The 11,842-nt window shown below is 45.3% G+C and overlaps 1 protein-coding gene across 1 annotated transcript; it reads left to right on the top strand.

Annotated features, from left to right (window-relative positions):
• The first annotated feature begins 2,382 nt into the window (after window positions 1-2,382).
• LOC124247202 (zinc finger protein 594-like) lies at window positions 2,383-11,021 on the top strand. Its single transcript, XM_046676283.1, is given in 4 exon segments — window positions 2,383-2,460; window positions 5,876-6,227; window positions 6,230-7,070; window positions 7,072-11,021. Coding segments are annotated over 4 exon segments (1,503 nt in total). The 3' UTR covers window positions 7,304-11,021.
• Window positions 11,022-11,842: the final 821 nt, after the last annotated feature.

Genomic DNA, 11,842 nt, shown 5'->3' with positions numbered 1-11,842 from the left:
AGTCTTGAAGGGAATAGTCTTTTTATTCCATTAGTGGGCAAATACATAATTTGCCTTGGGCTTTTTAAAATATTACCTATTGCTTGAAGACCTCAGATTGAAAATTAACCTTTTTATTTCATCCCTGATAGAATGTGAATTACATTGAGTGTACTGGACTTGTGAAAGCAGGGGGAAATTTTTATTACAGAATGGAAATACTTATTGAGTGTCTAATACATGCCAGGGGCCACAATTAGATAGATAGGGCTAGACAAAGACAGTCATGGTTCTTCAAGGAGCCTAGAGTCCAGTGGGGGCTCGAGGAGGACAAAGGAGTTAATTCCATTAAGCAGACAATTCATGAAATGAAGGCCCATTCAAAGTTTTAGGGTACAAGTGGACGTAGCAGTGTCCAATTTGTAAGTCTGAATTCCGTAGAGTAAGATCTACCTGTTAGGGAGCTGCGTACATTGGAACTTTGAGAAAAGAGCCTAAAGGATAGAAGCTTGCCTTCATGAGACCATAAACAGCTAAGGAACTAAACTCCAGGAGGACCAAAGCTGAGAGATTATCAAATCTCCTTGAGGAACAGGGGTGATTGGAGTGTGGGTTAAGAGTTTTCTCCATATAAATATTTCATAGGAAACAAAACTGTTACTACCACTTTGGAGAGAGAGCATGTGAGTACAGTAGAGGAAGGGAATGTCACCCAATAATCTGCCAATTTAGTCCACTTTGCTTGATTTTTGGTGCCCTTAGAGTGAGGCCATCATCATCTGTTGCTTGTATCACCACAGCCTCCTAATATGCCTCCTTGCTTCCATTTCTCTACAGAGCAGCCTAAATGATCTTTCTTTAGAACAAATCTGATGGCGCCACCCCTCTAAACTTCTGCAGTGGTTTCCCGCTAACCTGAACCCGAAGTCCAGTCCTTAATGTGACACACGTGTTCTGACCTAGCCCCATTCATCCACTCATCTGGTGAATATTTGTTGAGCTTCTAATATGTGTCAGGCACTGGGGTGTACAAGGAGGGGTGAGCAGAAGCAGACAACAGTCTCTGCCCTGGTGGAGCTTCTAATAGCAGAGGACAGATTTAATTAGAATCATAAGTAAAATGACAACTGTCAAAATTGACGTTGGTGGGGCCATTTTAAAATGGAGTTGGAGCTGCCTTTCCAGAGAAACTGCCTTACTGCCTTGAACCTTGGACGGAGCTAAAACTGCAGTTGTTTACAAGCAATTGTTTGGGCGGTCAGCAGGAGAAGTACATCCTGATCACAAAGACCTAGGGTGGTGGACTTTCTGAAGATAGAATCAATAGTCAGTCAATATTTAGCCAAAACTAGCTCTCTGCCTCCAACTCCAATTAAAATTCTTTGTAATACAACCTCTCTTCTTTGCCTTTAAAAGCCCGTGACTTTTACTCCCTAGCGGGACACTATTTGGGTTGCTGCCAGAATCTCTGCTCCCAGAATTGCAATTCTTTGATGCCAAAATAAACGCCTGGCTCTCCTTTTGGCTCTTTGTTTGTAGGTTAACACAAGCATGGTTAAGTGCCACAAAGGAGACGCATGCTACTGCAGTGGGGAGTTTGACCGAGTTGGGGAGGGCTTTCTGCAAAGTGCTTACCTTTCTAAATCCAACATTTACCCCTGAACTGTCTGCAGTTCCCAAGGACTTAGGCACTGCCCTCTTGCCCTATGGCCTTTCCACAGGCTGTTCCCTCTGCCAGGCATGCTCCCTCCCTCCTTCCCTAGCTCCGTTATTTTTTTACTACTTCCTAGCGTTGGGTACCATGGTAAGAACTTAACACCAATTTCTCTTAGATTCTTAGTCTCTGTCTTCATTGGTGGTCCTACTGTTATCCCGGTTTTCTAAACAGGAAACTAAGGTCAGAAGACAAGGTAATTTGCTCAGAGACCCAGAACTAGTAAGAGAAGAAACTGGAATTCAAATTCAGGCCTCACTCCAATGCCCGTTTTCCTAGGCAGGGCAGCAGCATCTCCCAGTTCCCGCACATGCCCTCCCCCATCGACGCCCGGTCGGGGTTGGGTGCTCCCGCTGTGCTCCCACAGACCAGCCGGCACAGCACAGCAGTTAGCATTTACTTGTCGCGCCACTAGACTGAGCCCTTCCTGGGCGGGGACTGGGTCCTCTCTGCAGGTCCCCCGACACCTGGCGGAGAGCCGAGCCCCAGACACGGGAGAGACGAGGGCTCGCGTGGCGACAGCGCGGCCCTCCCTCCGGCCTTGTCTAGGAAGGAAGGAGGACTCGACTCGGTGGCCGGGCGCGCCGCCGGGAGCCGGAGCCAGTGGCGTGCGCCGAGGGGTGGGGAGTGCCGGCCGCAAGCTTCCCCGAGCGGCCGCGGCTCCCGGTTACCAGTCGCGGTGGGGCACGATGGCCGAGGCTGCGGAGGAGGCGCTCAGTGACGGGGACACCGATGGCAGCCTGGCGACGAGCCCGCGCAGTGGCCGCGCGCGCGGAGCGGGGCGCCCGGGCTCCGGGCTGCCGGCTTTGCCCCTCTGACCGAGCCGCTTGGGCCCCGTCCGGCCCGGCCCAGCGCTCGGCTCCCCGCTCGCGGCCCCACCGCACGGAGGCCGCTGGTCCGGGCCGGCAGGATGGCTCTCGCTAGCCGGCCGGCGCCAGAACTGTGGTCCCCGCGCCCAGAGCCGCGGCGGGCGCTGTGCTCTGCCGGCCCGCGCGCAAGGCGAGCGCGGCGAGGACCGAGCGCAGGAGCGTGGAGGGCCCCGGGCTTCCGCGTGAGGAGCTTCTTCAGGGACTCGAAGGTTGTTAATGGGGACCTTTTGACCTTCGCAAAACGAAGTTTCTTCCGGATTGGATGGGTGTCAGGGCGGTGGCTTCTTGAATTTTGAGCAAGCATCACAGGCGTCTAAATCCCTCTGGGATACAGAACTGTCTCTGTTCCCTGTTGTGAAACGTCCTCTCTAAAAAGTCAGAGGCTCCCTGCCCACGTCCTTATCTCCTCTACCCCCAGAAATGCCTCTAGCAAATCAAAGGGGCCATCCTGATATCTTGCACTGATGCCCGCGCTTAACTAGCAGGGGGCTGACTCCAGTGGAAATCTAAGATGGGCTGTGATGGAAGAGCTGTCGCTACAGTCGGAGGCCTAGATCTTAGACTGCTCCCGAATCCGGAATATTTGCGCTTCGAATCAGAGTCCCACACGGTAAGTGTTAATGTAGAAAAAGTATTTTCACAGTAGTGAAAGAGAAATAGATAAGATTAGAGGAAGGCAGGGAACACCAGCTTTGAAACTGTTGAAATGGTGCAAATAGAGAATGATACACTCCTAATTTGTAACGTTAAGAGTTGAAAGGAAAAACCAATAAAAGAGATATTTTAATAACAATTGAAAAATCAAGAGAGGAGAAAAGGTCAAATGATCTGGAGCTTGGGAGACAATATGACTGTGTATAACTAAAAGTTAAATTTGGGGTCTCATATTTTGTGTACTTGTTTTTCCCCTAATACTTACCTAGTGCCTACTGTGTGGCAGGCACCATTCTAAGTGCTTTATATTCATTCAGTTAATCCTTATCAACCCTACAAAGCAGGTGAAAACCCTACAAAGGTGGAAACCCCATAAATAGGTAAGGTACAGAGATGTCAGGAAACGCATCTGAGGTCTCCAGTTAGAGAATGGCAGAGCCAGAATTGGAAGCAAGTCTGGTTCCAAAGTCTGTGCTCTTAACCACTTTCCCAGAAAGACCCTCAAAAGGAGGGAGAGCCTGGTTTGGATGTGGAAGTCAGAGGAGGACTTGGCTTATTTAGAGCAGCAGTTTTGAATTGCTGTATTCACTCACTGAATGGGTAATTACTGAGTGAATACAATGTGCCAAACTCTGTTGTAGGCACTGGGATACCACACGGAACAACCACCCTGCCCTTACAGAGTAAAGGAAAATCACAACAGACGACTATGTTGGGACCAGATTATGGACATCTGTCAAAGTCAAATAAAATAGGGGCCTGCCCCGTGGCGGAGTGGTTAAGTTCGTGCGCTCTGCTTCAGCGGCCCAGGGTTTCCCCGGTTCGAATCCTGGGTGCAGACATGGCACTGCTCATCAGGCCATGCTGAGGCGGCGTCCCACATGCCACAACTAGAAGGACCCACAACTAAAAATACACAACTATGTTCCGGGGTACTTCGGGGAGAAAAAAGGAAAAATAAAATCTTTTAAAAATAAATAAAAAGTAAAGGAAAGTTAGATCTGATACAGTAATAAATAGGGAGAAGTAAAGGTTTTTGAACAGTGATTAACCTGATGAAACTGATGTATAACTAACAGCATTGTCTAGTCTGAACTGGAGCAGATCTTGGTGTCAAGATTATTAACCAAGTAACAAAATTTAAACTATGCATTATTTACTGAAAGCTAACTGAGCCAGGCTAAGCACTTTACATGTATTGACTCATTTAATCCTCACAAAACCTCTCTTAGGTTCTATTACTGTCCACATTTTACAGATGAGGAAACAGAAGCACAGAAAGGTTAAGTAACTAAAGGCCACACAGCAAGTAAATGGCAGAGGCAGACTCAGGAGTCTGTATCCAGAGCCCATATTCTTTTCTTTTTTTTTAAAGATTTTATTTTTCCTTTTTCTCCCCAAAGCCCCCCAGTACATAGTTGCATATTCTAGATGTAGGTCCTTCTGGTTGTGCTATGTGGGACGCCGCCTCAGGATGACCTGATGAGCGGTGCCATGTCCGCACCCAGGATCTGAACCGGTAAAACCCTGGGCTGCCAAAGCGGAGCACGCAAACTCAACCACTCGGCCACAGGGCTGGCCCCAAGAGTAATCTTTTCTATGTTCTGTTGGCATCTTTCCTTTGCTCCTATGTAGGGACAGCAAGCCCATCCCGTCCTTCCTTTACCTCCACTACTCTCTGGATTCCCCCGCACACCCATGGCGAATTTAAGTAATCCACACTCTGCCTGTACACAGTACTCTGTTCTTACGAGCCCACGAACAGCCTCAGCGCTTAAACTGGTGTTTTAAGCCAACCAGTTTTCAGTCCTTCATGGTTGACACTTGAGATAAAAGCCACTTGCCATTCTTCCCCCTATATATTGAGTATATCCACTAAGTGGCCAAGAAGATGAAACTGTAGTGAAGGTCTCACCTCTCAGGCAAAAATTATGTCATAAACAACTTTTGAAGTCTCGAGGCTGCTCACCATGATCTCCCCGTCCTTCTCACCTACAGAGGGACTCCCAGCAGACAAGTTTACCCTGTGTGATCCCCCAAGCCCTGCACTCACCCTGCCACCCCTGGTTAGAGAGAAGTTGACACCTGACCTAAACTGGGACAGCTGACTCTTTTTTCTAAGATTTTGGAACTGGAATTAAAAAATTCTAGTTCATCCAGGGCTGGTCTTCCAAATAAAGGAAATTTTAAGATCCAAGGGCTGAGGTAATAAAAGAGAAAGACGGTCTGCAGAGAGAAGAATGAAGTGGACTCAAATTCTGATTCAGTAGCTGTCCCATGTGTTTCTGACAATCAGTCAAGTTTGGGAACTGCTTTCATAAACCATAAAAGTTAGCTTTAGAAGCCTTTCTCTTTCTCAGGTTATAAAACTGTTTTTGAGAATTTAGAAGCTCAACCCAAACACAGAAATGCTTTCCTTTGATTATTTGCCACCTTCTAAGAGTTTCTTTTCTCCTAGCATGAGAAGGCAACCATTTATACTTTTAATTTATGTTTCAGATAATGAAAAGAAAACTAACAGAAGAAATGGAAGCTAAAGCGGGAAATTTCTGAAGAAATAGAATCAGGACACCCAATACAAATACCCCATGGATGTAAATTCTTAGGACCCAGTGACTTTAAGAACAGCTTGGAGAGGCAGCAGGTAAACCCGTGAGAGGCTGGACCGGCACAATCCTCTTTTGAGGACAGGACCTTCAGTCAAGTGAACATTATCCTTAAGAAAACCCTTATAAGAGAGGGAAAACTTAAATATGATAAGCAGGTGAGAATTTGTGATCTGAGCCCATTTGTTACACATCAGAGAGTTTCTGCAGAGGAAAGAACCTATAGGGGCAAGGCAAGTGGCCAGAGCTTCAAACAGAAGTCAGGACTTACTCAGCATCAAAAAATCCATACCATAAAGAGAACCTGTAAGTGCAATGAATGCGGAAAGGTTTTCACTAGGAGTTCAAACCTGGTTACACATCAAAGAATTCACACAGGAAGGAAACCTTATGTTTGTGGTGACTGTGCTCCAATCTCATTCGACATCAGCGGATTCATAGTGAGGAGAATCCCTGTGAATGTAATCAGTGTGGAAAAGCTTTCAGGGGAAGCTCAAACCGTGTCCTGCACCGGAGAATTCATAGTGGAGGGAAGCCGTATATATGTAATGAATGTGGAAAGGCCTTCGATCAAAGCTCAGATCTTACTATACATCACAGAATTCACACTGGAGAGAAACCCTATGAAAGTAGTGACTGTGGGAAAGCTTTCAGTCAGAGCTCACATCTCGTTACCCACCAGAGAATTCATACTGGGGAGAAACCCTATGAATGCAGCAAATGTGGAAAAGCCTTCAGGCAGACTTCCCTTTTTATTCAGCATCAAAGAACCCATGGTGGAGAAAAACCCTATGAATGCCCTGAATGTGGGAAAGCCTTCAGTGGGCACACAGTTTTTCTTAAACATCAAAGACTTCATATTGGAGAAAAACTTAAATATGAGAAAGCGTTTAGTTCAGATCCAGAACTTAGTGGACAGGAGAAAATTCACAAGGAAAAGAAACCTTATGAATGTAATAAATGTGGAAAAACCTTCCAGGGCAGCTCAGATCTTATTAGACATCAAACAGTTCACACTGGAGAAAAACCTTATGAATGCAGTGAATGTGGAAAGGCCTTCAGTAGGAACTCAGTCCTTATAGAACATCAGAGAATCCATTCAGGTGAGAGGCCTTATAAATGCAGCGAATGTGGGAAAGGCTTTCGGGGGAGCTCACAGCTTACTCAGCATCAAAGAATTCACAGTGGAAAGAAACCCTATGAATGCAGTCAGTGTCCAAGACTTTTAACCAGAGCTCAACATCACAGATGTTCATAGTGGAGAGAAGCCCTATGAATGTAAAGAATGTGGAAAAGCCTTCAGATGGAGCTCAGACCTTATTAGGTGTCAGAAAATTAACACTGGAGAGAAAGTTCATGAACATAACGAGTGCAGAAATCCTTTCAGTCAGAGCTCAGGTCTTAGCCTCAGAGAAACCACACAGGATCATAACCCTAGGAAGACAGTAATGATAAAGACAGACAGACAGATGGACAGATAGACACATACATACATACGTACACGGATACATAGATAGACAGATAGATAGATGGGTGGATGGAGATATATAGATATTTGTTTTTAATTACTGTTGTGTCTACCTAGGCATCATAACTACTTGGAAAATTCTAAGCTTCCTAAGAGTGATTTCTGTCTGATTCGGTTTAGAGTACTTAGCCTCAGGCCATGTGCAGGTATGTCCTTCTTAAATGCATCCCACAGAAACCTTGATGGGGTAAGCCTTTAATTACATTTTTACCCCTTTATCATCAGAGATTCCACACCACAGAGAAATCCTGCAAATGGAGGAACTTGGTATAAAACACCTGTATCGTCACGGAATGGTGCCCTTGTACGTCCTATCCAGCAGCACCAGGAATCTAATAGCTTTTCCCCTGTCTTTTTATCTGTAATATGAACTGTCCCAGGGGAACATACAGGATGCCATCCTGAACTCCAGGGTGGGGGGTCCTTCCTGGGACGCAGTCTAATCCCAAAGTCTGCAAATGGTCCTGAGGTTTTCTCGTTAGAATAAATAAATGTCAATATATAGATTAGGGAGTTTGAGCTTGTTTCTCTATTCCTAGTAAAATTATATATAGAAGCAGCTAACCTAGGAAAAGGAAGTGGATAGTGAGTCATAGGACAGCTGTCTTCTTTCACGTGAGTGTGGAAGTTGTAACTGAATCTCTTCTGCAGGATTTAAAAGTTTAATGGCACTTTGGAGTCTGACGTACTGACATTCCAGGCTCTGTCACTTTTATCTGTGTGACCTTAGGCAAGTTTTTATCACATTTCTGAGCCTTGGTTTTCTTATCTGTAACATCACAATAATGATCCCTCCTCGTGGGGCTGTTGTGAAGAGGAAATGAGACAGTTTCGTTCAGCACTAGCGTAGTTCTAGACACACAGTAGACGACAAACGGCAGCCGCTGCTCTCAGCAGCTCCCCTGGGCAGTGCTTACCTTAGGCACTTTGAAGGAAAGGAGACGACGCGTTCTCCCTGCTCAAGCCTTCTGGAAGATCACAGCATCCTGCATTTCCCGATCCTGCCTGAAGTTAGAAGGGGCTTGGCCTAGTGGAAATCTAAGTAAATGGCAAGGAGTGGGGCAGGAATTTTTACAAATTTTCAAGGATGCTATATCTTTTTTCTTTTTTGTTGTTAAGAACATTCAACATGAGATTTACCCTCTTAGCAAACGTTTAAGTGTACACTATAGTATTGATAACTGTAGGCACAACATGCAGCAGATCTCTAGAACCTACTCAGCTTCCATAACTGAAACTGCACCCGTTGAACAGCCGCTCCCTTCTTCCCCCTCCCCCAGGCAACCGCCATTCTACTCTCTGCTTCTATGACTTTGACCATTTTAGATACTTCGTATAAGTGGAACCGTGCAGTGTTTGTCCTTCTGTAGGCTGCTATGTCTCGGAGACACAAATTTAGCAGTTAAATTGAGAAACGTTTCTATAGTCCTACAGAGTGGAATCAGGATTTTTCTTGGAGAGGCTAAGATTAAGCTGTCTTATGAAAGTATTGAGAGATCAGATCGATAAATACCCTGTGAATATGACAGTGCGAGAAGTTTAATTCCACTAGGTGCCTTAACTGGTTTTGAGAAGGTAATAATCAGAGAGAATGAGGAAGTCTTAACTTTTTCATATCTGAAGGCAAATTTTAGTGAGTTGGGAAAGGTTCTTTGGACCATCTGAATTATTTCAGAGGAGCCAAGGCCCTGTGGTGTGCTTTAATCTTTGCATTCTTATACCTCCCCAGGCTCTCCAGTCCGGTGACCTTTCTCCTATGTTCCATCCATCGTCCTTCCTGGTTTAACTCGTTCCCTGCTAGACCATTGCCCGATGCTTCCGCAACTTTCACCAATATCTTTGCCTCATTTACCTTTTTGCCTCAGTGTCCTTCAGTCGCGTGTACCTAGCCAAAATAAAAACCTGCTGTGGACACCCCCAACTGTGCCCTTTTCTGAGCCTGCACCTGGCTTGAGGAAGAAAATCACACACCTAGGGAGACTTATGCCCTTGGGCACTCAACACGAATGCAGTCTCCGGTCAGCATTCTCTCCCACTGTCTCTAATAACCACTTCATACCTGCCCTGCCTCTTTACACAGCTAACTACCCACCCACCACCCCTTCTTATCATCTTATCTGTTACTTCACAGAGAAATTAGAGACCTTCACAGAAACGTTTTCAACTTTCTGCTCCCATCCTCATCCCTCAACCGTCTCTCATACATGTATCCACCTGCATCTTTGCTCCCTTTTCAATAGAAGAACTCCTTTCTATCTCTGCTTCCTATCCCACTCCCTCTGGGACCTCGCTCCATCCAATTATCCCATCTCTTTCCTGTATCTTCAACGTTCTTCTCCACTGCCCCTTCCCAAATGTGAAAAAGTATGTTCCGGTGTCTTCCATCCTAAAAAACAAAGCAAGCAAAACTGAACCCTCCCTCTCCTGATCCCATTTTTAGCTTATATCATCTCTCTTCATAGCCAATTTTTATCTAAAGACTTGTCTGCATTCATTGTCTCCAATTCTTTATGCCTCTTCCTCAACCCATTGAGGTTCCTCTCCCAACCCTCTTATCAAATCTGCTTTTACCAAGCACTCCAATGACATTGGTCACTAAATCTACTCCTTATCTAGCTGCCTTCTTCTAAACCATTTCTTCCCTGAAGCAGGATGGGTTTGAATGTAGCAGCTGAGGATGTTGAAAACATAGCGGGTAAATATGTTGATGTCCCTTGACTGGAGTGAGAGTGCACATCATTTCTCCTTCCAGCTTCTGAATCTCTGAAGAAATGAAGATTTGGAGGAACTTTGCCTCTGCCTTTGAAGTTGATGAGCTTAGAAGACCTAAACTTCTGGTAAAGGAGGTGACACTATGACCGTGTCTTGTCTGGGGAGCCTGAGTTAAGCCTGTGGTGAAGAGGGCCTTGAACGGCACGGGGCAAGTTTGAAGGAGCTTGATGAGTATCTTGGGTAAAATGGTTTCTCCCGGTTACCTCTGAAAGGCACCCAAGACCATGTTTGTGCATGTGTGATCACGGAGACCGCCCCCTGTGCTTTCTTTCCTGTGCGCATAAAGAATCGCTGGGTCAGCTCTGGCAGCACCTTTAGGTCCTGAGGGTGACAGCGCAGCAACGCTTCTTCTCCGAGCCTCGGTCCTCCGTTGTTCTTACAGTAGCCTCGAAACTGTTGACCTTTCTAAGCCGTCACATACACCTCTATTTGATTTTCTCAAAACACTGCTCTCATGCTCTCACACACAAACATGGAAACTCACACTCAAAAACAAAGCCGGTGGCTGCCTGAAGTAAAGGTAAAGTAAAAGGTCTTAGCGTGGCATTTAATACGCTCTCTCGTCAGATCCCATACAGACTGGTCTCTCACTTCATGAGACCCTCCAGTGGTCTGGTCTAATTACTCTCCCTAAACAGCCACCGCCTCGTGCTAACTCCTTTAAGGTCCAGTTCTCTATCTCAGGCCCTCTGATCCCCTGTAGCTTTTAGAGTCCCTACCACTTTAACTTTTTCTTTAAATGCAGGTAACACGTTACAAGTTCTGTCAGGCATACAACTCAATTCTTTGTTTTTTTTGTTTTGGTTTGGTTTTTTGAGGAAGATTAGCCCTGAGCTAACATCTGCTGCCAATCCTCTTTTTGCTAAGGAAGCCTGGCCCTGAGCTAACATCCGTGCCCATCTTCCTCTACTTTATATGTGGGACGCCTGCCACAGTATGGCTTGTCTAGCGGTGCCACGTCCACACCTGGGATCCGAACCAGCGAACCCCAAGCTGCTGAAGCAGAACGTGCAAACTTAACCACTGCACCACCAGGCCGGCCCCTCAATTCTTTAAAGAGAAATGCTGTGGCGCTTTTCTTTTTTTTTCCTTTTTTTACATTGTTCATTGTAAGAAAAAATCAAACACTCAAGCAGAATTTGTTTGAATGAATAAACCTTTGTTTCTGCAATCTCGCAGCTTACAGGAAGCCATTATTATACTGTCAATCTTTTATGTATTTTCTCTTGTTTTCTTCACACTCCCCACTACCTAGACACTGAGCTTTTTGAAAGCAGGGAACTGTGTGTGTCCCCTCACCTCCAACCCAGACCCCGATTTACATATGTATTTTTGTTCAATAAATGCTTGAACGAATGTCTAAGTTTTTAATTGTCTAGTTTTTTTAATTGAAAACTATATTCATCACAAGAGCAGAGTGTGTGTAATTTTCTTTGCTTTTCTTTCTCCTCTAGATATAAGCATAAACTATACATTACAGAAAAAACTCAGGTTAAACAAGCTTTTGCTTAGGCAAAGTATTCATTTATTTCAAATTAAACTTCAGGGTTGGTTTCTAGTTAAATATTTTGATTCCCATTTAGAAATGTCTGCCTGAACACAGTGCTTCATGTTACATCTAAATGGAATTCCTCCGTAGCACTTTCTTGGGCTCTTCCACCGGAGTCAGGGTTGTTTTACAAACATTTAGCTGGTGCACATGATTTTGGTAATTTATATT

The sequence above is a fragment of the Equus quagga genome, chromosome 11, assembly GCF_021613505.1.
Source record: "Equus quagga isolate Etosha38 chromosome 11, UCLA_HA_Equagga_1.0, whole genome shotgun sequence".
In the NCBI taxonomy this organism is placed as follows: Eukaryota; Metazoa; Chordata; class Mammalia; order Perissodactyla; family Equidae; genus Equus; species Equus quagga.
The sequence above is the reverse complement of the archived record's forward strand: the minus strand, read 5'-3'. Positions and strand labels throughout refer to the sequence as shown.